This window comes from Dermatophagoides farinae, chromosome 1 (assembly GCF_024713945.1).
Source record: "Dermatophagoides farinae isolate YC_2012a chromosome 1, ASM2471394v1, whole genome shotgun sequence".
In the NCBI taxonomy this organism is placed as follows: domain Eukaryota; kingdom Metazoa; phylum Arthropoda; class Arachnida; order Sarcoptiformes; family Pyroglyphidae; genus Dermatophagoides; species Dermatophagoides farinae.
The window spans coordinates 7,200,555-7,224,012 of record NC_134677.1 but is presented as its reverse complement, the minus strand read 5'-3'; the positions used below and the strand labels follow the sequence as shown (position 1 = coordinate 7,224,012).

The window sequence follows — 23,458 nt, the reverse complement described above, 5'->3', positions numbered from 1 at the left end:
TTTTTTCTATTTTTTCGTACAACTAACAATAATACAGGTAACAATGACAAATAAAGCAACCAATCCAACAATAAGCAATGTAATTATCGAAATTGTCATCAAAGGTGTACAATTGTTGAAACTCCAATCATCCCAACAGCCATCATGATGATTACCACCATTATTATAACGGATGCATTGTTGTCCATTCCATCGAAAACCACGAATACATTTACAAACACGTTGACGATTCGCCTGATCGTACCATTCACATTCGGAATTGGCAAATGGACATTCATAATCCAAATAACATTGTCGTAATGGAATAATTAAATTCTGCTCATCTATCGTGATGACAAAAAATGTTTAACAATCAATGAATTTTCAAATGTTAAAATTTTAATCATACAATAATAATCTTGCGTGTTGATGAAAACATTTGAGAATGATAATAGAATCCAGAAGAATAACAACATTGAAGACATTCTTTTTTCTTTGCTTTTCGAATGCAATGAAAATTTCAAACAATGTGCACTTTGTTTTCTGTGATTGGTCGATTTATCCGAAACGTATGCAGCATTGATCACAGAAAAAAATGCCCAAAAAAAATGAATCCTAGGTGATCGACCAACGTCCTGGATACAGGTAAAATTTGTTGATTATTGCATCCTGTTGTTGGTTTGTTTACATTCAATGTATGCATGCGTGAAATGTTTTTATTTTAGGCCAAATCTGTGGCCTTAATTTGCAATCTAAATCAAAAATCATCCGAATTATAATTTCTAAAATAATAATTTAAAATATGAGATCGATATGCTGGACATTTATTTTTTGTTTATTGCATTTCTTGATCATCATATATGACCAAGTTCTTTTGATGTCGAAAAAAAAATTTACCAAAATAAATTCATATCACATACTTGTCATAACATTGTATTTTTGGAGCAACAAAAAAAAAAATGACAAGTATGTGATACGACAAACGACCTACTACTGAACGAATAAGAAATCTTATCGTTTTTTTTTTGGTCATTTCAAATTCGGATTAAGATTTCTAATGTAAAATGTCGTTGAAAAAAATAACTGACATTTTTTTCCTATTAGCGATGATGGTAGAAGGAGAAAGAAAAAAAATCATTTCTCTTTTTTTTTATTCGGCCGATGCAGTACTGGTTGATTGACTGGCCAGATATATAAACAATTTTCGATAATCAAAAACCAAATTTAAATTCATTGACCAACTAACCACATAACCGATAGTGGTAATAGATTTGTGATCAACCGAGAAATGAAATTTTTTGTTTTCGAGCTCCGGCTAAATTATTTTTAGATCATCTCGTTTTCTCTTGACCTGACCTTTTGAATTTTTTTTTCTTACTTAATAATGTTTATTAACGAATGAAACTTTTTTTTGAAAAAAATAAGGTCAAAACGATGACCAGCATGAATGAAATGATTTTAATTAATTATTATTATAAGAATTTTTATTTAAATCTGTCAAAAAAAAAAATTTTTTTCTTGTCATATTTCATATAACGCATCATCATTATCACTGATGAAATAAAAAAAACCTTGACTGTCATCATGATTCAACCAGAAAGAAAAAGAATCATCATCTCGATTAGATTCGGTTGATTTTTTCCCTCTTAATTTATTTTTCTGATTGGTCAGTGGCCAACATTTAGCGACCACTGTCAAAAGCAAATAACTGTGAATGTATATTATTGGACAATTTAATACCGATCTATCTAAGTGCTTGGATGGTGGTAATGATGCAATCCAGTTTGTCATCCTCGAATGGTCATCTATGTTTTTGGTCGTTCATTTTACCTAGAAGAAATCCATTTTTTTTAACTCAATGAATGAAGGATGGTAAAGCTAACAGTAACTTGATTAAGTCTTCTTTCTCTCTCTCTCTCTTTTACTCTTCCTTTATTCGATATAGGATACCGTTTTATTTCGAATCCATAATTATCCAATCGTTTAAATCTGATACTTACCCGGTTGAATTTGGACATTCAATGTTTGAACATTGTAATCATCGGCGTTTGGTATCTGTGTTGATTTTTTCAATTTTTTCACTTAATTTTTATATATATTTTAACATAGAATAATTCGATAGAATGACCCCACCACCACCACCACCTCCGCCACCTCCATCATTTTTTCAATCCTCATCATATGATTGGAATCACAAATCTCATCATCGAACCGAATCATCGAGTGAATTTGATTCATCTAAACTTCACAAATTAACAATGTCACAGAAATGTTCGACTATTGAACATACAAAATCAAAACATTATCAACAACCTTATGGTAAATATTCAAATGCCGAATTTCATCGCTCATGTCGACCACGATCTTCTTATAATTTTTCAGGAAACACTCATGATTGCAATACAATAAGTTATCATCAGCAACAGCATTCAAAACCAAAAATTTATCAACAAAATCAACATTCACCTTCGAAATACATCAATAGAAATAATCTACAGCTTGTACGTCAAAAATCTGATAATTCCGAATGTTCAGAAATCCGACAATCGAATAGTAAAAATGATCAATTAGCCATGTTTGATGGATCAAAAAAATCTCGATGCATATTATTTTCACAGATTTATCTTATAACTCATGTTTCTATTACAATTTGTTTAAACAAAACAAGAGGTTCGTTGAATCGATTATTGCTTTCTGAATTAAAATTTATCAATCAATCATCACATTCTATAGATATGGAAACGACAATATCAGAAACAATTACGAATTCTTTAGATCTTATAATCGATATCTATTTATTCTACATTTTGGTCGCTTCATTATTTTTCTTCGTCCTGTTAAGATATTATGCCGTACCTCGATTAACAGATAATCTAACGTTCAATGAATTGACTGGTAATTACATTCTTTAGCAATGATTAGCTCTTAAAATCCATCTAACATTATTTTTTCATTCGGATAGAACAAACGCCAATCTTGTTCGGTGCAATAATATTGGGTTTCAGTGAGTTGGCTCAATGTTTGATAGAATTAATTGAATGTGTTGAATCTGATTCAATGATAATACCAGTGGCTAAATTTTGCTATCATATCGCTTTTATGCATTTTCTGCTATCTCAAGTAAATAATGGTGGAAATATTTTTTTTTTAAAAATTTTTTAACACAATTTTGATATTCCATTAAAGATTATCTACAATGATTATATTGGACTTCGAAACATTGCCATTGCTCATCTTTTATCGACACAAATTTCATTGTGGATTCTGTCCACATCCTCTAAACAAGTTCATGTCGGACAACATAAGCATTGCTGCGATTATAAACTTGATTTAAGAACATTTCGAATTGTTTTGTTCAATGATAATAGCAGCCGATTATTGGGAAACGAACATGATGGTTTGATGAAAATAAATGGAAACCATACTGAAAACTTGATTGCCGATCCATTTCAGATCAGTCTATTCATCTTAAACAATCAGTTTAAATTTCTTACTGTCTTTATATTGTTAACAATGTGGTTTTCCAACAATCAATCCAAGATCAATTTTATTCGTGCAAAACTTTCAGAAGAAGAAGTGATTCGTTCTGCTTATTTGAATCCAGAAAGCAAACTATACATGTTTCGTGGTTTTATGGTTGGTTCGATTTTCTTATTAAGTTCTATTGCTTCAATTATTTTCTATGATAATCGATTGATACAATATTCTGCATCCATCTTCATTCAAGTATGTAATTGTTGAAATATTGATAATATTCTTTTTTTTACAAATCTAATTCATTCCAAGATTATGATCATTGTGATTTCGTTGACCGGTTTGGTTGTTCGAAGACATCAAATTGACGTAAATGATCCTAAATATCAGATCAACATATTGAAACATCATTTTATCATTTTTGTAACATTATTTTTGGTGTACAATGTATCGTTGATGAACATTAAAACATTTTTCATCAGACTAATAACAGATGGAACATCGAATAATATAATGGATGCCAAAACTACAATTCAAATGATTGTGCCAATACTGTCATTAATTAGTTCTCTATCTCTCATCATCCAGGTGACCATACAATCGTATTTGCTTCGATTACAAGGCAAAAAATTGATCAACATGACTCATGTATTTTCATTATTGGCTATTGCTAATTTTTCATTATGGATGATCGATGTATCGATGATTGTAAGTGATCGAGATTTATGGCCAATTAAATGGCAAGATCAGGTCCATTCAACTTTCGAAAATGATAATAATAATGACTCGATGAAACATCCAGATGATTCGAAATATTTACGAAATATTCTCAATGTATTCGTACCGATGAATCGTTACTATTGTTCATTAATATTTTTTCATTTTTGGAAATTAAAAATGTAATTTAATTGAATTTATAAATCGAATATTTTAAGCTAATAAAAAGCCATCATTCAATTGCTTCTTATTGATTATGTTTGATTTATTGTTTAGTTACTAGTACCAAAATTGATCGATCAAAAATTCGGTGGATACTTAAAGGATTTTCCTATTTGAAACGATATTCGATGGAATTTCTAAAGCTTTTCGTTTCGAAACAGCAATGTAAACAATCACAACAATTACCGATCGAATTAAACGAAGAAGAATATTGTCTCTTCATATTGACCACATTATTCAATGCTCATTATCTACCATGGTTGAAAGAATTTGCTCCAAATCAATGTTTTCACAATTTTGCCGAACGTTTCACTACATTCAGTCAAAATATTGATGCAGCTTTTCCAGAAATGCATTATAATCGAAAAAAATTGGCAATCAATTTAGCGAATCGATATTGTTTCAAAATTGCTAGAAAACTTATCTTAACAATCGATTCGGTGGAAATCAAAGATGATCAACAACAACTGGATCATGATAATCAATTGTTTTGGCTTGAAATAAACAATGTACTGAAAATTCCTATAGAAATCAAATCTAATTTTTCCATTTCTATTGCAATTCCAAACGAGCTAAATACTAATAAAATGGCTATAAAATGCTTTGGAGAAAAAGGAAATTCACAGAAAAAATTCCTTATGTTAAATGATTATGACATTTCGGGATATGCTGGATACACAACAACAATAACTCTTGATAATAATGTAACATTTCAATTGAATTTCCGATGGGAATTGGAACAAGATTATTTGTTGAATTTTATTCAAAAGCCCGAGGTATTTTTGAAATTCTTTACTGGCTCCTTACTAGCACTTGGAACATATTTCTATACATTTTATTCTAATCTTTATTCGGGATTATTGCTAAATGAATCTACACAAAATCAAGGTGAGTAAAAACCTACGATAAGAAGAAATATTCTTAGAATTTTTATTTTTCATGAAATATAGCACTCAAATGTTTTCCTGAAGTTGCCTTCATTGTTGGATCGACTCAACGATCGAAATTGTGTCCGGAATTTTTGTCCGTTTGTCAGAAATATGAAAACGAAAAACAAAGTTGTAATTATGGAACTTGTACAAATGTCTACAATTTAACAAACGCAATTCTAATTCTTTTGGACAATGTTTCAAGTGCAGAAATCGATTTATTTCGTCAACTTTTACTTGAACCGTTTAATCACATCATACGGTTCGATTGTGATCCTAGGATTGTTTGTAAACGAAGTTTTCGCCTGCATAAACTATTAATCGGTCGTTTATATAAAATATTAAAACGATCGGATTCAATTATTCAGGAAAAATGTTTTGAAAATTTAATTCTTAATCTGCTATTCGATACGACTGAATTTAAACTGAATCCTCTACAAAAAGAATCAATGATGTTATTCGCAAGGTATTGCAAAGAAAATAAGATTTTTCTTGATGATAACAAAAGTGAAGAAATGAATCGTTCTGAAGGTGATATTCAAAATGAACAGAAATTGAGTAAACAACAAAAAGAAAAATTTATCAACAACACACAAGGTAATGATTCGGAAAAGATAAGGGTTTTGTTATTCAAATACTGGCCAGATATACTCGAACAAAATCAGCAACAATTTGAAAGAATATTGCCAGATTTGGTCAGTCCATTTATGGAATATGGATTCCTCATAAAAAATTAGAAAACTACAATGATGAGGATGTTGACCTCGAATATCTTATTTTAATAAAAAAAAATAAGTTCGTGATGAAATGGCAAAATATTGATAGATTTTAAAAATTCTGTTATGTCATCGATACTAGCAGAAAGCGTTTAATGGATAATATTTAAGTGAGGTTTCAGATATCATTTTATGAATTTCTCGGCCATGATGTCACATTACTTGAAATTGTTTTTGTTTCTTTTGTTTCTGGTCTTTGTGTATCAGATTTTTATGTCGATAGAACCGAATCGTGCTGAATACTTTCAACGCCTTGTAAACAAAACACGTCTTTGGAAGCAAGTTTTTAATGAAATTACTTATTAAAATCAATTGTACGCCAAAATTAAGCGACAAAAATTATCAAATATCAAAATATATCAAACATTTGCTATCTCATGAATATAAGCAGCCAACAATTTGGTGCCTTCAATGTAATTACGACGATCGATTTTTTCGTTTTGCGAATGAGCACCATCATCAGCGGCTCCCATCGGCAATAACATAACGCTTTTATTGGTGATCTCTTGGAAAGTTAATGTAACTGGAATCGATCCTCCTTCACGGGTCATATCCGGTTCAACTCCGTACACTAATGAAATCAATTTGAATGAAGTGACCAGTAAAAATAACAAAATTTCTTACCATGTTTTGTTGCCAATCTTCCTGCGGTAAAATTGGGACTATCTGGACTGGATACCCAAGGACGGCCTCCATTGACCATGAAAGCGCGGAATTTGTTTGGACTATTCAATTTTTGAAATTCAGCACTCAAATAATCAACAACAATTTTTTCAATTTTTTTCGGGTCTTGATTGGGTACCAATCGAATGGAAAATTTCCCATTCACCTTCTTAGGGATAACAGTTTTCGATCCAGAGTCCGAAAATGCACCTTCAATTCCATGAATCGAAAGTGATGGATATCGCCATCGATGAGTCAACGTCTTAATCTTGTTGTCATGGATCAAACGATCGCATCCAACATCTGCACAAAAATCGTTAGCACAAAAATCAATGGCGTGATACAATTTTTCCTCTTCACTGGTCAGTGGTTTCACATCATCCATGATACCGGTAATCATTATATTTCCTTTGCTGTCGACAAGACGTGAAAATAAATGTACTAAATCAGTCATAGCTTCGTGGACAGAACCTCCATATACGCCAGAATGTAAATCTTTAGCTGCACATTCGATTTCAATGTAAAAATAAGCCAATCCACGAAGTCCATAGGTAAGACAGGGCTTTTTTGTTCCAAGCCAGTAATTGTCACTTATACAAACGTAATCCACATCCTTAAAAAAGCTATCCTTACGGCTAAGCAAAAGCTCATCCAGACCTTCCGAACCGGATTCTTCCATACCTTCGAAAACAAACTGTTGTGAATGTTAAATAAAATAAAACGAGAGTTAATAAAAATTAATAACATAACGGAAATGTAATTCATACCTTCAAATTTACTGGCAACTCGGTATTGTTGGCTTTAAAAGCTTGAATAGCATGAAGCCAGCCAAGCACCGGGCCTTTATCATCGGATGAACCGCGGCCATAAAGTTTTCCATTTTTTTCAGTCAAGACAAATGGTTCACTATCCCAACCATCTGATTTAGCAGCAGGTTGAACATCCAAATGTCCATAGATACATAATGTTTTCTTCTTTGAATCATTGCCAAGTTCTCCTAACAAAACCGGTGGCAATGGAGCTTTACGACCATCAGGAAATGTTTGTTCACCAATATCAGCCAGTTCAGTTTTAACACCTTCTTGTTTTAATAGCTAATCAAAAAAAAATACCGTTTAATTTCATATATAAAAATTAGCGTGCTTAATCAACATTACTTTTTCCATCCATTTGACCATTTCAATAGTTTCATTTCGTAATTCATAAGAACAAGAAACACTTTTGATTGCAACAGCTTCGCTCAATCGTTGAATATATGAATCGGCCCTGTCGTCAATGTATCTTTAGTAATAAAAAAATTTTCATTAAGTCAATCATAGAAATAAAATGAAATTTTATCATTTAAATTACTTGAAAATCTTTTGTAAAGTTTGGCTGGCCATCGTTGATTAATTGAAAGGATTGATTGAAAGATGAAAAAAATTTGTTATATAAAAATGGGTGTAGTTTTCAAATGACAATCGAAATATCATTTATATATAATCACTAGGAAATGTACGTGTACAATTATCTGCCAATTTTTTTTTTGTTGTTCTTATCTGGTTGATTGGAAAAAACAGTGGCAACGATATGAAAATTTAGCCTTGATAAGGTCAAAAAGCTGATTAATTGTCAATTACAATTGACTTGTCATACTGCCAAATCAATATATCCAAATTTAATGACGTATACTATTTGACAAAAGCCATTCAACAGGATTAAAGACATAGAAGTAGAACACGTGTCCATGGCTATATTTTGCAGAAAAATAATCTATTTTGATTGAGTTTAAGAAATTCTATTCAAAAAGAATGTAATCAAACTTCAAACAATTTAAATTTCTGATATTTAATTCGAGAATTTCATTATTAGGTTGGCATTCATTCGTTTCATGGATAGCAAAAAAAAAAAATTCTTTTTTTTATCATCAAATAAATGTTTGCCGTCCTTACATTTAGCTATGTGGTAGCCATAATGATACCGATCTGTCTAATTTTAATCTTACCAAAAATCTTGATTGAATGTTCAATTTGTTTTATGTATTATGATACCTATAATCATTTAACACGACCACATAAACGCCCATCGTATGTAAAAGCTGATAATGAAAGACGTCGTATGTTACTATTATCGAAAATGTTTTATCGAATTACATCAACAACTAGATTATTAAGAACTAATAATAATAATGATAATGATGAATATCGATTTAAATGTTGGATCATGTCATTGGAAAGATTTTTGAATGAAACCGTTGAATCCTGGGAACAGGTTACAGAATTTCACATTAATATCAAAGAATTGAATGCTAAATATAAACAAGAATTGAAAACGATTCGACGTGAATTGAAGAGAATGCCAAAATCAAATCGTTCACAACAAGAAATCACCAATTTAATTAAATTTATCGATTTGGTTAGAACATTTGAATTTTGATAAAATTTTCATCTCATTTCAAGAAAAAAAGATACAATAAAGAGAATCAGAGCAAATCAAAGGTAACAAACACCGGTTAATAGTGGTTGATTGAATAAAATGAAAATATTTTAAAATAATTTTTGTTCAATTCAAATGATAATAAAATCTCCCATACGATAAGATAAGTAAATGACTAGAGATGTGTTCATTTCAAACCCACAAAAAAAACACCACTTAAAATCCACAGGAAAAGTAAAGAAAGAAAAAAAATTCTACAATACTAATTGCCCAATGAGTTTTGTCAGAAATTTTGGAAAAAATTTTCATCCTATTATGTTCATAACTTTTAAATATCACAGTCAATGTCACATGCTTTGTCTGCAATTATAATGATAATTCATATCATTTAGTTCGTTGTTATTCATGATTATTTTGAGTGATAGCTGTCAATTCTTCATTTCCATCTTCAATGTTAATGTTTTCAAAATCATCATCATCATCATCATCTGCATATTTAACATCACGGCTATCGAATGTTGCGCCTTTATTTTCATATCCATTCAATTCAATCAAATCTAATGGATCCATTACATTATCGTTCAATGAATTTGAATCTTTCGGTGATATTGGTTCCAGTGATTCACTTGTATTTAATTTCGATAATGGTTGTGGATGATGTACGGAAGTCGATACAATTGGATTTGGACAATTCGAATCGGCATTCGACATGGTCGTTAGTAGATTTAACATTTGTTTTGATCGAATATTTTCCTTAAAACGTTTCCGGGCACGGTTTTCCAAATGTTTCAATCGTCTAGATAGTTAGATAAAAAAAAAAATAAAAAGAAATTTAATCTATTAAAATTAAAATCTCCAAAACTATGGAATGGGAAGAAAACTTTAAAAAAAAAATATTGTGTAAGATTGATCGATCGAATGCAGACAAAGTGAGTGTAACAAAAATTTTTGGTTTTAATAATGAAAAAAAAAATCAATCAGTTCATTTAAAATATATCTACAGAGGGGAGAATTAATGAGGATGAGAAAATTAAAAAAAAACAGGATCACAGACAACAAAAAATGGTATATAGTGTATATAAAATGATGTATGTATAATTGTGACTACATGTGTTTGATTTTGAATGATGATGACAATTATTTATTTGATGTACACTAAAGAAAAAAAAATAATCAGTTTTTTGTCACGTTTCATGGATCATGGTGATTTCAGATTTCAAATGGACGAATTGATGATCTCCATCTTTCATTTAATTCTTTTTTTCACTATAATAAAAAAAAAATAAACATTTTGTCATTATAGCCATTAAAGTTTATGAAGCTTTATCTCTTCTTTGTCGTTATCATCATTTCCAATCGGTATACCGATTGATGGAATAAAATATCTTGATTTAGATGAATTGATTGTTTTTGAATGACTTATTGATAATTGTTGATTTGATTGTAATGGATGATTATGTCTTCGTTGTTGTTTATGCATGAGTTTACTGTATATTTTTGATGAAAAAAAAAATAAAATGAAAATTTTAGAATTAGATTAAATGGATTTTGTTTTTGATTATGAGAAAATTATTAAAATACTCACAAAAGTATTTAGAGAAAATCATTACGAGACACCAAGACAATAAATTTTTTTTTCAAAATGTTAAAACAAAGAATGTGAAGAATTTTCGATTCGATGAGAGTTAGTTTGAAGAATTTCTTTATGAATAAATAATCATGACAGGACGAAATGGCTTTCTCTCTCTCTCTCATATACACAAACAAAAATTTTAGATCAACATGACAAAAGAAAAAACATGCAACGAATTTGCGGAATTTTTTTTTTGTATACAAAAAAAAATGACCAATTGTATGGCCAATAATTGTGTTTGATTGACTTTTGTGATTGAGAATGGGTGTAAAAATTATTCAATCACATCTACTGTAAGAATTAAAATGAAAAGAAAAAAATTGGGTCAAAGAATTTTGGCATGGGCATTTTTTTTGGCTTAATTGGTTAGCATTTGATTTTTTTCTTTTTGATTGGATCAATTAGTAATTAAGTTAGTTGGTCTTTATCGGATTTTATCCATAACATTCATAATATTGTGATAAGGATAATTGACATACGATTTTGGTATTTTTCGATATGATGCTTTCTTATAGCAAAGTATCTGCAAAAATATTAACGAATCAAATGTAATTTGTGTACAGCCACAAAGTAAAAATTGAAATGGTGCTTGACGAACGAAAAAATAAATGGTTTTATATAGATCACCAAGAAACCAGGTAAACACCATCAATTTGCTATTATTTTGATAAGAGAAAAAAAAATTTCATTAATCATAAATGTTTAAATGATCGATTATATTATACTTACCTCATTCCTTCGACTGATTTAACTTTAAGATTGCGAAAAAATTGTGGACTAGCCAATAATGATTCAGTGACCAATGCGACCAGACCATATCCTTCAACGATCAAAGGCACGCCGATGAAGAAATAGAATAATAATCCGGCGCCTAATGTGAAAACGGCCATACATTCAAGATAGCTCATAAAATCAGTCCATTCCCAGAAATAACGTAGATCAAAATCTGTGTTAAATGAAATGATGATGACAAAAATTAGAATGGAAAATTGTAAATTCAAGAAGTGAAGAGCACATTTTTTTTTTGATTTTATAAAACACACAATGGGCAGAAAAAAATGAAATCAAACAAGCACTTGAAACATTTGTTACTATAGGATTTTTTTTCTATTTTGTTTTCTACATTCTATATAAGTTTATGTTTGTGTGTGTGTGTGTGTGTGTGTGTGTGAATCTATGTATCTAATATATGGATGAAAATTATCTACAACTGAAGAAAATCAACGTAAATGCATGAAAAAAGAACTTGAAACAATATATACATGAAATGAAATGAAAGACAAGAAACAAAGGAGACAAATAAACAAACAAACAAACAGAAATGACCAAAACAAAACAGCAAAAAAAATTCATTATCCGATATTCAATAATAATAATAATACCGATGAAACGTTTTCGTTTGAAATCATTATCTTCATTTCCATTCTTTTTATTCTTATCATCTATCATCATCATATCATCATTGATCAATAGTTGCTTTAATGGGCCATTCGATGACACTAATTTAGTGTCACCTTTTTCATTAACAATTATCATTTCATTTTCACGTTGCTGTTGTTTTTGTTGTTCAATTGATTGTAATTGTTGACTAGATTTTTTTTTCTTAGAATCAATAATTTGATTTGATGATAATCTTGAGCCATCATCAAGTTCAAGATGAATTGTCGTTGTTGCATGTGTGGTACTACTACCACCACCACCACCACCAACATCGCAACTAGATACAATTGCTTCATAATAATTGGGCAAATGAATGAATGGATTGGAATTGGAAAAAATGAAAATAATTACAAAATGAAGAAAGAGAGAAAAGAAAGAACAAAAAAAAAACACATTTGACAAAATGAATATTATTAGTATGACAAGATTCATCATAGCTAACAAAAAAAAAATTGATGATCATTATTATTTGATATTTAAAACAAATAGCTACAACACTATATAATAAACTATTTGAATTCTGATAGAATAGAAATAATTATTGAATTCGTAGATAACATGCACATACACATTTAATCAAACAAAATTGACAAAGGAATGAGATAAAAAAAAATTACTTTGCTTTGGTGAGAGGTTCATCAGTTGATGTGATGATATTTGGCTGTTTTTTTGTTGATGAGTATTTTTAACATTCGTTGTTGCTGTTGTTGTTGATGATAATGATGATCGCCGTAAATTTGGAGAAGCCGATTCTATTAACTGATTTTTCATCAAATGTTGATTATTTATGTTATTATCCATTTCAATCGTAGTATGGTCATTTTCTTTTAATTGTTGTGGATGATAATTTTTTGGTAATGTTTGTGATATGGAACTCTTCATCAAACAAATTATTCCTGATGTAGAATTCTTTTTCAGATAGTTATTATTATTATTATTATTATTATGACAATCATCAAGAGATCTAGATCTTTTTAAACTTGGTGGTGTATCATCGGTTGATTTTGTCAACATTGTGTTTTCTATTGTTTTTGAATCTTATCATTTCAATCAAGTATTCCAGATTCACGTTATTTGTACACAATGAAAAAAAATGGAATGGAAGAAATGGTTTTTTTTTATTTGTTTCACATTCAAATGATTGTTGATAATCCACATTTCGCATTACCAAATTTATATATGGATCGAAACAAAAAATCACAGGAATTGGAGAGAGAAAAAAACAGTAGTGGGCAAAATAATAAACAAACATAGTTTGGTGGCATATAAATTTCATTTGATTTCATCAAAAAAAAAAACGGAAAAGGAAGAAAAGGACGAAAATAATGGAAAAAAATGATCAAAAATTGTGAAAAAATTAAATTATATTATAATAAAAAAAAAAAAATAGAAACACACTTAAATTCAAACAAAAACAATATCATTGTTTCAGTAAATTTTTTACATGCACAAGCAACAATATGAACTGAAAAGTAAATTCATGCATCATCTAATTGCATGTGTACATTTTCATATTATAACACATTAAGTCGGATTTCATTGTAAAATGATGAATAAATCATTTGCTATACATAAACACACACACACATAAACACACCGCATATACACTGTCCTAAAGTAACAATTCTAGTTTCAAGATGTCTGGTAGCATCTAAAACTCATGACTATTTTAGTATAAAGTATCATCCATAGATATTACAATGAAAAAAAAATTTGCACAAAAAGTTGATATACAAACTTACCAGAGAAATAACGACGTTTTTGTTGTATGATTAGATTGGAATTTCGTACACGAACACAAAGTTCCAAAAGAAAGAACATGGCCAATATCATGACTATTGATTGTATTAGTAATGCTGTTTCAAAATGTTTGCCAAACCTTGAAGGAATATATAAGAAAAATAGAATAATAATAATTGAATAAAATGAAAAGAAATCTTCAATTTAATCATACAATTGGATTCTATATAAATTCGTACTCAAAATTAAAAACTTGAAAGCATTATTTATTTCAAAGAAAAATATACCCTACAATTGAACAATTTTCTATGGGCGAACAATATATTAATAAAAAGGCGTTGACTATAATGATCATCTAGTTTTTTTTTGCATGATTGAAATTCATCATTTGTGGATTAAATAATCAAAAAACAATATAATACACATACCAGAACATTATACGAAGTATATTTGCAATCAACAATGTCAAACAAACATATAGAGAAAAACCTTCAGTATTTTGTGTTTGTTTGATTGTGAAATATTGTGGTATATAAGGCACTACACTGCCAAGAACCATGGCTAATGGATAGAAAAAAAAATAAAAATAACGTTAGCAAATAACAAATGATTGATTGATTGATTGAAACATACCACACGCAAATATAAATGATAATTTGATTGGAAATTGATCGATTTTGGACATGATCCATTCTAGTGTGCCGTCTTCATTCTTTAGTTTGGATATTATGCATTTTTTCGAAAAAAAATCATCAATTTAAATTCAATAATTCAAAATGTCATACATACCATTTGGTCGATACTAGCCGCAGTCGTATTGATAATTAAATTGGTAGACATTTTTATTCTACCGTTGTTTGGTTATGAAATAACAAAAAAAAATCATTCAAAAAAACACAGTTTAAAAACCTCTTGATTTTAAGGTAAAAAAAGTATGTAGAGCAAATACGAGTTGTAGCTTTATTTTGGCGGGGATAAACATGTATTCAATATTCTGTTGACATGAAATCAGGTTGCTGGCAGCCACATTTTTGTATAAATTTTATTAGCTAATTTTTTTTTATTAAAAATTTATGTTAAATAATGATGATGATGACAATGGCGATCCAACTGAATTACAATCATTTTTCAAGGATCGAATGATAGAAATGTCTCGACACCGACTCTCTTCTCATATAACAATTTTCGTTGCCGAAAACAGATTCGATGGGTTGGTTTGTTTGAGATATGTTGTAGTAGTTGCTTACAAAATATAGAAGAATCAGAAGACGAAATTTATAAACAAGACTTTTCTTATGGATCGACCTTATATATAGAATATATGTGGTCCTAAACTTCTATGAAAATTTTCTAAGGCCTTGAACATTATTATTATATGGTAGAGAAAAACGTATTCATCTTTGTTTATGCTAGACTTTGTTGCCGTTGCCAAGGTTTACAATACACAAAACAATAATTAGAAAAAAAAACAAACATTTCAACCAAACTGCGAGAAAAACACCAACAAACGTGAATATTTCCGGATCCAAAATGATACGATCAATTTCCGGTTTTTTTCAGCCAATCAAATCGAAAAAAAATGATTTGACGAAATTATTCTGATGAGATTTTGCATTCATAAAACAAAAACAATCGAAAAAAATTCTATTTAGTCACGATGAGAATATTGAATTTTAAAAACACTGTGTACATCGAAAGAGCAGAAAGATTGTATGTGTGCATGGATGATCGAATGGCAAATGAATTAATTATCGTTGTACGATGCACTATCGGGTAACAGGTTATCAATCAAATTGCCATTATTATGACTAACTATATAGATGGATTTTGATGATGATGATGATGATGATGAGGATTGAAAGTGAGAAAAAATATGACTTTTGTTGATATTGCAAACATAAATTTAAGTGTGACCAGATGAAATGAAATCGTTAAACTTATGATATTTATATTTATTTAATATAATCAGCAAATTGATTTTTAAATGTGGAAAGAATAATCAGCATTTTCTGTGTGTCTATGACGATGATAAAAAAAAATGAAATCTAATCGGTTAATATCATAAGATATTGAATGTTGTTTAAAATCGATAATATATATATAGCTGCATTAGATGCAATATCATCCTTGTTAGCATTTGAGCTTTTGTCGTTGATTAAATGTGTATGGTGATGGATAACATCGATCAATCGTGGTGAAAAAAAATGAAGATAGAATAGTAGAATGATGATGATAGTCACTGAAAATGAAACAATAAAAAAAACATTTGGATCAATAAAACAATTGTAAATAGTTTGAAATCGGATTCGTAAGAAAATTAGAACAAAAAAAATGAAAAGATTTTTTTTTTAATATGAACCTAAAAAGAAATTTGAAACTAATAGCCTGAAAGTTACACTCTAATGATGATAAAAATGGTGTGTGCGAAAAAATTTTAGACAATTATATAAACAAACTCATTGATAGAGTCAAGTTTTTAAGATGTCGATCAATTTGAAGATCAAGTTGTCGACGTTTCAACTATGCGTTAGGGATTGTTGAATCAATATTCAACTAACAAAAGAGTGAAGGAGAGAGAAAGAAAAAACAGGATTCAGTTCAATAATAGTGAATGAGTTAGTGAGAAAGAAAAATGAAAGAGAAAATGATGATGAAAGCAATAATTAAAGTTAATAATAATGATAATTGATTCCCTTCGAACATGTACTGATTGTACAAACAAAACATAATGTTGGTATAATTGGAAAATAAAGGAAAAAAATCAATCTTTCTAATAATGAACGTAATTGGTTAATCTTTGAAGTCAAAGATTTCGAATCAGACAATACATACAGACCACACAACCGTTTGATGATTCTTTATAGAAAAAAATAACAATGATTTACCTTGGAGTATTTATTAATTAATTGTGAATAAATCGTATGATTGATAGGAACAGCATTGTAATGAATACTGACGTAATTTGTACATAAATATGTACTGATGATGTATGTTTTTGTTTGATTCCATGATTTTAATTTCGATGTTGTTGTTGATTCGAAATACAGTGAAATGTGTGTGTGTGTGTGTGTGTATGACAATAAAAAGCTTTGTTCCATTCTCTCAACATTTTAATGTTGAATTCTCAATTCGCAAAAAATCTAGCCATCCTTAGATACCGTGATTGTTTACATAAGTTTTTATGTTTATATACTAAAACAAATTTCTTTTTTTTTATATAGCCGAAATTCTGTTTTTAATCTATGATTCTTGAATAAAATGGCAAAAATGTTTACATCCAAAGAGATAGCAAAATCAACACGAACATTAATTTGTTTACTACAATCAGTAATCGATCATAAAGTTTTGATTGAACTTCGTAATGATCAATTTGTTTTGGTTCGATTAACCATTTAATGATTTGTTGACCTAAAAATTCATTCAATTATTAATTTTTGTTCCATACAGGGTATGCTACAATCAGTTGATTGTTATATGAATTGTGAATTCAGTAGTGCGAAAATTTGGTCATTAAACGATTGGATCAAAGATCGATGTAATGATGATGATGATGATGATAATGATAATGATACAATAATTAACCTACAATGTGATCGTTTACCTGAACCTGAATGGCTTGAGAAACATGCCAAAAAAATGGATTATCTATTTATCAAAGGGAATCGTATACGTTATTTTCATCTACCAGAAAAGATTAACGTAATCGATTGTATTGAAAAACAATTAGGATTCTATAGACAACGTAGCAATAAAACATCTGCCATTCAACGACCATTTAATTGGAAAAGTTATCGCAAAAAATTAAAATTATCACAACAACAGGAAAAAAATCCTGATAATGATGTAATCGATAATGATAAGTTGATAAAAACTGTTGGTGATAAAAAATAATCTCGTTTTGTAAAAAAAAAAAAATTTAATTCAATAATAATAAAAAAAATTTTAAAAATGTAAATGAACATGTTTCGTATGGAGCGCCATCTCTTGTTCCAGGAATGAAAAAAAAATTTCGAAATTTTTTTTTTTTAAATAATTGTATTGTATATATGTATATTATGTCATTTGGTTAGGAAATTGAAAAGAAAAATGAAAATATTACATTTATAAAATGATGATTGTCATTATAATTATGAATAATATAAACAAAATAGATGATTGTTTCGGAACTATTCGTGTTGATCCATTACACCAATCATTATTACAAACACAACGATCAATTCGGACACCAAATTCATAATAGGTATGGCAACGCATACGAACAATTGGAAAGCTGCCCGCTTGATAAAATAGATAATTTTTTTTGAAAAAAAATTTTAAATGCAATTATGCCAAAATAGACTTACGTTGTGCACATCCACGTTTCCATTGTTGTGTCAATCCATTCGGATCTGTAATGACAAATTGTTCACAGCCTCCTGGACAATCGGCTTGTTGTACCATATGTGGAGCAAAATTATTTGTTGTACAAATATCAGGATTATTGTAACAATTAAAATCTGAACAATGTGCAATGTTCCATTGACAGGAATAACAACGGTATCGATGGCCATAACGACCAGAATCCTCTACAGAATTATGATGTGGACGATTCTTATCGAATCGTGAAGATTCGCTCATCTCTGAATGGCAAAAATTGAGAAATAAAATAACACAATAAACAAACAAATAAGACAAATACCTGTATCCACTCCTCTTTCAGTGAGTTTATCAATTTTTTCAAAATCTTCTTGATCATGTCTTTCATCATATTGTTTTCGAATATTGTGATGTTGGTTATTTCTTGCGTCCATCATATGTTCATTATTATTCATTTGCATACGAGAATTTCGAATTTTATCTTCCATATTATATGGATTATGTAATTGATTCATTTCTGGCATGATTGCCATTTGCATGGGTTGTTGATAATGATTTGGCGGCATTACCATTGATGGTTGCATTGGTTGTGGATGGCCATATCCAAATTGTGATGAAGAAAATGGAGGTGGTACTTGAACTTGTGGTGGCATTGGAACACGATGATCATTGTAGATTTGTTGCTTATGCATAAACATTGGTATCAATGCTGAATGTGGTATAAGAAGCGATTCTGCAGGATGTCTTGGTTGAATTTGATTTTCCTGACGAATTCGATCCATTTCTTCTTGTGCTAACTTATTCTTTCGTTCACGTTCACGTTGTTCTTCCTGTTGATGGTGACGAATCTGTTCCTGAATTACTTGAAAACGTTCAATTTCCTGTTTGGTCGGTTGATAAATAGATTGATCATTGGTTAAAATAATTGATGGCCAAACAATGAATAAACAAATAAAGATGACAAAATAATAACAATGATGATCCATGATGAAATAATTTAGAAAAAAAGGTCATCCATTGAAATATTCAGATGGACATTTCTAAATTTGTTGATAATTGACAAAAAAAAAACTTGAAAAACACTAAACAAAACTTGAAATAAACTACAGCATCATCATTGAATTTTTTTTTTCACTATACTCCGTATAACAACAACAACAATCCAATAAAATTTAGGAGCATTATCCTCTTTGATCGCTTGTTGAACTGTCGTCGAACCTATGATGAATGATTCAGCTGAATTATCTATCAGAAAAAAAACCAAATGACATAGCGTAATCTATAAGCCTATCTAATATCACATTGGCTATGATGATAATGATGATTGAATGAGATTTCGGTCAGAATTGAAATCCGCTACCCAAATATAGGGTTGTCTGTGTGTGTGGAAAACAAAACAAAATGATCAACACAGTTAGGATTATCCAGATGATAGATTTGTCTTTACAAAAAAATAAAAATAAAAAAAAAAATTTTTTTCTTCGTCACACATATATTTTCGCTTCGATGAATAAACAATAATTTATCGCCTAAAAAAGAAGCTTATTATTAGTTTTTGTTTTGTGCATCAATTTTGTTTCATGTTTTGTCTCTATAATACTGAGACATAATACATGTGAATAGCAGTTTATTCTACACATTGTGTTAAATGATATCCATTTCAAGTGGATCATTCAATCCATTACACAACAATCATTTAGGTTTGTCTGTTTTTTTTCATTGTTGTTTCATTTACAATTGATTCTTGTCTTTTCTTGGTCAAGATTATTCATGTTTGTATTCTGTTTCTGTTGGGAGAATAAAAAAACTTTTTTTTTTATTTCGATCTCTAGGCTTATTTATAACCATTATTACGATTCTCATTCTCTATTTCTTATGGAAAATATAAATCAGATTCATTCAATCTCAATTTTCACTTACAGTAATAACAACAAAATATTGAGCAACACACACACACACATTCAAAGCCAATAATGATTCACCATAATTGACATGAATATATTGAATGAATACAAACGAATGAATTAATAATAAAACAAACAGACCAAAATGAATGGATATATGCATGAATTATTCTTGAAGATTTTTTTGTTTTGTTTTGTTATTGTCCATTTTGTTTACCGGATTTTTTTTCCATCGAGAATCCAGTAGTATATAATTACGATTATTGTAATTTACAACATTAACAAACAATCTCTATTTTTATTTCGATAATGGCCTATTTTTTTTCTATTTTTATTGACTTAATTAAAAATTAAGGTCATCGACGATTATACTCATTGTAGTATTCGGTGATTATGGTCTTTCGCTCACTTGGTGGTTTTCGATTGGTCAGCGATTTCATCATTATGAGAATCAGATAATTCATGAATTTCCTGAAAATAAAATCCTGCTGCGGTTTGACCAACTAATACTAATATTTTTGCCATAATAAAAAAAACGATTGTCTATCGATTGAATTGCCTCCCCCCTCAAAAAAAGTCAAATTGGATCCAACGAAATAAATTCAATTGTTTTATATGGACAAAAAATTAAATTTAAAATTCAGGTCATGATTCCAACACCAACAACAACAACAACAACAACAACAACGACGGCGACGACGACGACGACGACATTGACAAAAATCACAATACAAAATGAAAATAAGTCTTTCATGGAATACATATAGAATATCTACTTATTTTGAAACTTTATTATTTGAACTTGAAAATCAAAACTTTATTATTTCATTGCCCTTCATTACAGAAAAGTTAAACGAAAAGAAACATTTAAAATATCATACTGATCTTATAATGAAATTTTCTGGGAATTCAAAAGTTTATCAGAAAACATAGGAAAAACAAAACTTTTAAGAAATTGAATATTCAAGAATTAAGGAATTTGTCAAATAAACGAAAAAATATCGTCAACAACATTGATTGTCATATGGAAATCAGTTATTTAATGATGATGACGATGATCGGAAAAAATTTCAAACCGAGCACAAAATTGGGCATCGGGAAAAAAAATTCCATCACCAAATAATTTTTTTGGAAAGCTTCTATTCATTATATTCTTAATATTAAAATTCTTTAGGCCAATGTAAAAATTTATTATTTTTTTTCTTTGAATTATGAAATTCTTTCTTCACTCAATTCCATCAACATCATTATCATCATAATATGATAGATTTTAAATTCAATAATAAACACCCACACGAATAATTCACACATTTCTATTGATCATTGAAGCGTTTTATTGTAATTATTTTTTTTTTTGCTATTGATCGATGATTCAAATTGTGACAAATTATAATGCCAATTCATTCATTGACTAGGAATTTTATCCAGGAATCCAAACACATTATATATCAACATCAAATACACACACACACACACACATGGACATTTTATTTTCTTGTTTCCTACATTAAGATAAAATAAATTGTTGTTTTCTCATATCTCGATTCATCGAATCCGATGTTGGTGATGATGATGATGATGAATGATGATTATGATGGACCAAAAAAAGTTTACTGACCGCAGCCAATATTTTATGTTATGAATGGGTGTATGTATATGAAAGCTAAGTTTGTTTTTTAAATCGCATCTTGATAAAAAAAAACTGCTAATGCTGATGAATAAAATGGTAAATTTTTAGGACAATTCGAGCTAAAAACATTTTTTTTTTTTTGAAACAATTTTCTGCCTCTAATACAATGTATTTGTGTAAATGAAAAAATTAAGCTAATGAAGCGTAAATTCTTTTCTCTTTCTTTCTCACTTGTTTTTTAATGAGCATTTTCATCATCATTATTATCGTGTTTATCCAGTTAATCTGTTGTCTATGTGTGAGAAAAAAAAATGTTTTTGTCATAATCTTGGACAATGAAAAATTACGTGAATAGAATATGTTAATATTTTTCATCTACATTATTAGTTGATTTCCATAGAATTTTTATTTGTTAAAAAAAAACAAATGATAATTTATCAATTTGGAACGACGAAAAAAAAAATCCATAGTTGATCCATAATTCTGTTGAAAAAAATGAATCATAATTTTTCATTTTCACTTTTAACAAACAAACAAAAAACAATAATGACAACTAGTGAAAAAAAAATAATAATAATTCCCTTCACATGATAAAAAAAAAATGGCCAACAATGACAATCAATATGGATGATTTTCATGGAATTCCGATCAAAATAGCTTGATTTTTTGTTTGCGCTATGTGATTATGAAAGAAATCATCTTTTCAACAGAATTAACGATTTTAAAAAAAAAAATAATCAAGAGAATTATTTGTTTAAATCTAATGCTAATATTGTATTTATTCACCGGAATTTTTTTTATTCTATTTATTTCATTTGATTCAAATATGGAATTTCGTCATTATTAGCAAACAGAATCTAGTCAAAAATGATGCACAAGTAGGCACATACACAGTTTATAAGTAAATAGACAATAAGACTTTATTCAATCATTCATTCATGAAATGATATAATTTCCAAATAAAAAAAAAAATAAACAAATATATACCAGGTAATAGAAAGAAATTCTGAGAATGATTCAAGAAAAATGTTTTGTTTTTTCTTTGCTTGTAATTCAATTCACATACACAAAAAAAAGAGGAAGTGAATTTATGAATGTGAGTAGTATGTATAGTAACGACGCAAGAATGCTCATCATTACAATTTCATTCTTAAAAAAAAATCAAGCTTTTTTTCTGTGATAACGACCTGATATAATTGGATTTCAATGACGACGACGACGATGACGGCAACGACAACAACAGAAACAAACGAATTTTTCTCACTAGGGAAAAATCTTCTTTCACAATTATCATTTTTTTTTTACTATACTGGAACACTATTATATTTTCAACCATATATTGCATCAAATCCATCAACGTACAACGACCCCGGTATCCATTCCTAAGTAAAAAAAAAACTGAAGAAAAAAGAATTGAGAATGAGCAATTCATCCATCCATCCATCTAGCTATTCCATCATCATCATCATCATCATCGAATTCATTCATGGAATTCTACAAGCACATTATTCATACACATAACAAAAAAAATTTACCGATGTACCGTTACATCATTATAGTACATCTTTTTTTTCTCCTCA

The 23,458-nt window shown here is 29.1% G+C and overlaps 8 protein-coding genes across 17 annotated transcripts; 4 read left to right on the top strand and 4 right to left on the bottom strand.

The window, feature by feature from the left end:
• Positions 1 to 6: 6 nt before the first annotated feature.
• On the bottom strand, positions 7 to 523 carry LOC124492510 (uncharacterized). Its single transcript, XM_047055428.2, has 2 exons — positions 389 to 523; positions 7 to 323 (listed from the first exon to the last, which is right to left on the bottom strand). The coding sequence occupies exons 1-2, from the start codon at positions 462 to 464 to the stop codon at positions 7 to 9; spliced, it is 393 nt and encodes a 130-aa protein (XP_046911384.2). The 5' UTR covers positions 465 to 523.
• A 29-nt stretch (positions 524 to 552) lies between these two features.
• On the top strand, positions 553 to 4,420 carry LOC124492423 (uncharacterized). Of its 3 annotated transcripts, XM_075729564.1 has the most exons (7): positions 553 to 624; positions 1,925 to 2,298; positions 2,362 to 2,649; positions 2,713 to 2,874; positions 2,942 to 3,099; positions 3,166 to 3,705; positions 3,766 to 4,420. In XM_075729564.1, the coding sequence occupies exons 2-7, from the start codon at positions 2,103 to 2,105 to the stop codon at positions 4,354 to 4,356; spliced, it is 1,935 nt and encodes a 644-aa protein (XP_075585679.1). In that variant the 5' UTR covers positions 553 to 624; positions 1,925 to 2,102; the 3' UTR covers positions 4,357 to 4,420. The 3 variants fall into 3 exon arrangements, with proteins under 3 accessions (XP_075585679.1, XP_075585636.1, XP_075585590.1); XM_075729521.1 differs by having other exon boundaries at positions 1,925 to 2,649; XM_075729475.1 differs by having other exon boundaries at positions 1,925 to 2,874.
• Positions 4,421 to 4,454: 34 nt separating this feature from the next.
• LOC124492448 (uncharacterized) lies at positions 4,455 to 6,129 on the top strand. Its single transcript, XM_047055357.2, has 2 exons — positions 4,455 to 5,280; positions 5,343 to 6,129. The coding sequence occupies exons 1-2, from the start codon at positions 4,521 to 4,523 to the stop codon at positions 6,056 to 6,058; spliced, it is 1,476 nt and encodes a 491-aa protein (XP_046911313.1). The 5' UTR covers positions 4,455 to 4,520; the 3' UTR covers positions 6,059 to 6,129.
• Positions 6,130 to 6,368: 239 nt separating this feature from the next.
• Cndp2 (Cytosolic non-specific dipeptidase 2) lies at positions 6,369 to 8,627 on the bottom strand. Its single transcript, XM_047055359.2, has 5 exons — positions 8,111 to 8,627; positions 7,918 to 8,041; positions 7,528 to 7,854; positions 6,722 to 7,454; positions 6,369 to 6,668 (listed from the first exon to the last, which is right to left on the bottom strand). Exons 1-5 carry the CDS (start codon positions 8,140 to 8,142, stop codon positions 6,457 to 6,459), a joined length of 1,428 nt encoding a protein of 475 aa, XP_046911315.2. The 5' UTR covers positions 8,143 to 8,627; the 3' UTR covers positions 6,369 to 6,456.
• A 21-nt stretch (positions 8,628 to 8,648) lies between these two features.
• Positions 8,649 to 9,175, top strand: LOC124492504 (uncharacterized). The gene has a single exon (XM_047055420.2). It carries the CDS (start codon positions 8,675 to 8,677, stop codon positions 9,173 to 9,175), a length of 501 nt encoding a protein of 166 aa, XP_046911376.2. The 5' UTR covers positions 8,649 to 8,674.
• Positions 9,112 to 17,064, bottom strand: LOC124492429 (uncharacterized). 8 transcript variants are annotated; one of them, XR_012832164.1, is made up of 11 exons: positions 16,874 to 17,064; positions 14,778 to 16,227; positions 14,622 to 14,700; positions 14,417 to 14,549; positions 13,991 to 14,127; positions 12,866 to 13,285; positions 12,191 to 12,538; positions 11,538 to 11,754; positions 11,288 to 11,464; positions 10,761 to 11,099; positions 9,112 to 10,662 (listed from the first exon to the last, which is right to left on the bottom strand). XR_012832164.1 is itself a non-coding variant. In XM_047055319.2 (10 exons), the coding sequence occupies exons 2-10, from the start codon at positions 14,826 to 14,828 to the stop codon at positions 9,575 to 9,577; spliced, it is 1,959 nt and encodes a 652-aa protein (XP_046911275.2). In that variant the 5' UTR covers positions 14,829 to 16,227; positions 16,874 to 17,064; the 3' UTR covers positions 9,112 to 9,574. The 8 variants fall into 8 exon arrangements, 6 of the variants coding, with proteins under 6 accessions (XP_046911275.2, XP_075585829.1, XP_075585797.1 ...); XM_047055319.2 differs by lacking the exon at positions 10,761 to 11,099 and having other exon boundaries at positions 9,112 to 9,971; XM_075729714.1 differs by lacking the exons at positions 10,761 to 11,099; positions 16,874 to 17,064 and adding an exon at positions 16,348 to 16,685 and having other exon boundaries at positions 9,112 to 9,971.
• Positions 17,065 to 17,089: 25 nt separating this feature from the next.
• On the top strand, positions 17,090 to 17,943 carry Lsm10 (U7 small nuclear RNA associated Lsm10). Its single transcript, XM_075732177.1, has 2 exons — positions 17,090 to 17,366; positions 17,436 to 17,943. The coding sequence occupies exons 1-2, from the start codon at positions 17,247 to 17,249 to the stop codon at positions 17,877 to 17,879; spliced, it is 564 nt and encodes a 187-aa protein (XP_075588292.1). The 5' UTR covers positions 17,090 to 17,246; the 3' UTR covers positions 17,880 to 17,943.
• A 45-nt stretch (positions 17,944 to 17,988) lies between these two features.
• On the bottom strand, positions 17,989 to 19,368 carry LOC124492469 (uncharacterized). Its single transcript, XM_047055378.2, has 3 exons — positions 18,667 to 19,368; positions 18,332 to 18,607; positions 17,989 to 18,265 (listed from the first exon to the last, which is right to left on the bottom strand). The coding sequence occupies exons 1-3, from the start codon at positions 19,328 to 19,330 to the stop codon at positions 18,090 to 18,092; spliced, it is 1,116 nt and encodes a 371-aa protein (XP_046911334.2). The 5' UTR covers positions 19,331 to 19,368; the 3' UTR covers positions 17,989 to 18,089.
• Between the last annotated feature and the right edge of the window lie 4,090 nt (positions 19,369 to 23,458).

Excerpts from the sequence above, each read along its gene's own strand:
- LOC124492448 (XM_047055357.2), top strand. The coding sequence starts at position 4,521 with ATGGAATTTCTAAAGCTTTTCGTTTCGAAACAGCAATGTAAACAATCA. Across the intron at positions 5,281-5,342 it reads TGAATCTACACAAAATCAAG|CACTCAAATGTTTTCCTGAA; the intron begins GTGAGTAAAAAC and ends CATGAAATATAG.
- LOC124492423 (XM_075729475.1), top strand. The coding sequence starts at position 2,103 with ATGACCCCACCACCACCACCACCTCCGCCACCTCCATCATTTTTTCAA. Across the intron at positions 3,100-3,165 it reads TGCATTTTCTGCTATCTCAA|ATTATCTACAATGATTATAT; the intron begins GTAAATAATGGT and ends ATTCCATTAAAG. Across the intron at positions 3,706-3,765 it reads CTGCATCCATCTTCATTCAA|ATTATGATCATTGTGATTTC; the intron begins GTATGTAATTGT and ends ATTCATTCCAAG.
- Lsm10 (XM_075732177.1), top strand. The coding sequence starts at position 17,247 with ATGGCAAAAATGTTTACATCCAAAGAGATAGCAAAATCAACACGAACA. Across the intron at positions 17,367-17,435 it reads GTAATGATCAATTTGTTTTG|GGTATGCTACAATCAGTTGA; the intron begins GTTCGATTAACC and ends TGTTCCATACAG.
- LOC124492429 (XM_047055319.2), bottom strand. The coding sequence starts at position 14,828 with ATGTCTACCAATTTAATTATCAATACGACTGCGGCTAGTATCGACCAA. Across the intron at positions 14,550-14,621 it reads ATCATTTATATTTGCGTGTG|CCATGGTTCTTGGCAGTGTA; the intron begins GTATGTTTCAAT and ends TCTATCCATTAG. Across the intron at positions 11,465-11,537 it reads AAATCAGTCGAAGGAATGAG|CAAATTGATGGTGTTTACCT; the intron begins GTAAGTATAATA and ends TCAAAATAATAG.
- LOC124492510 (XM_047055428.2), bottom strand. The coding sequence starts at position 464 with ATGTCTTCAATGTTGTTATTCTTCTGGATTCTATTATCATTCTCAAAT. Across the intron at positions 324-388 it reads CAACACGCAAGATTATTATT|ATGAGCAGAATTTAATTATT; the intron begins GTATGATTAAAA and ends TCATCACGATAG.
- LOC124492504 (XM_047055420.2), top strand. The coding sequence starts at position 8,675 with ATGTTTGCCGTCCTTACATTTAGCTATGTGGTAGCCATAATGATACCG.
- LOC124492469 (XM_047055378.2), bottom strand. The coding sequence starts at position 19,330 with ATGGATCATCATTGTTATTATTTTGTCATCTTTATTTGTTTATTCATT. Across the intron at positions 18,608-18,666 it reads TGAAAGAGGAGTGGATACAG|AGATGAGCGAATCTTCACGA; the intron begins GTATTTGTCTTA and ends TTTGCCATTCAG. Across the intron at positions 18,266-18,331 it reads GAAACGTGGATGTGCACAAC|CGGGCAGCTTTCCAATTGTT; the intron begins GTAAGTCTATTT and ends TATTTTATCAAG.
- Cndp2 (XM_047055359.2), bottom strand. The coding sequence starts at position 8,142 with ATGGCCAGCCAAACTTTACAAAAGATTTTCAA. Across the intron at positions 7,855-7,917 it reads TGGTCAAATGGATGGAAAAA|CTATTAAAACAAGAAGGTGT; the intron begins GTAATGTTGATT and ends TTTTTTGATTAG. Across the intron at positions 7,455-7,527 it reads AGTTGCCAGTAAATTTGAAG|TTTGTTTTCGAAGGTATGGA; the intron begins GTATGAATTACA and ends CATTCACAACAG.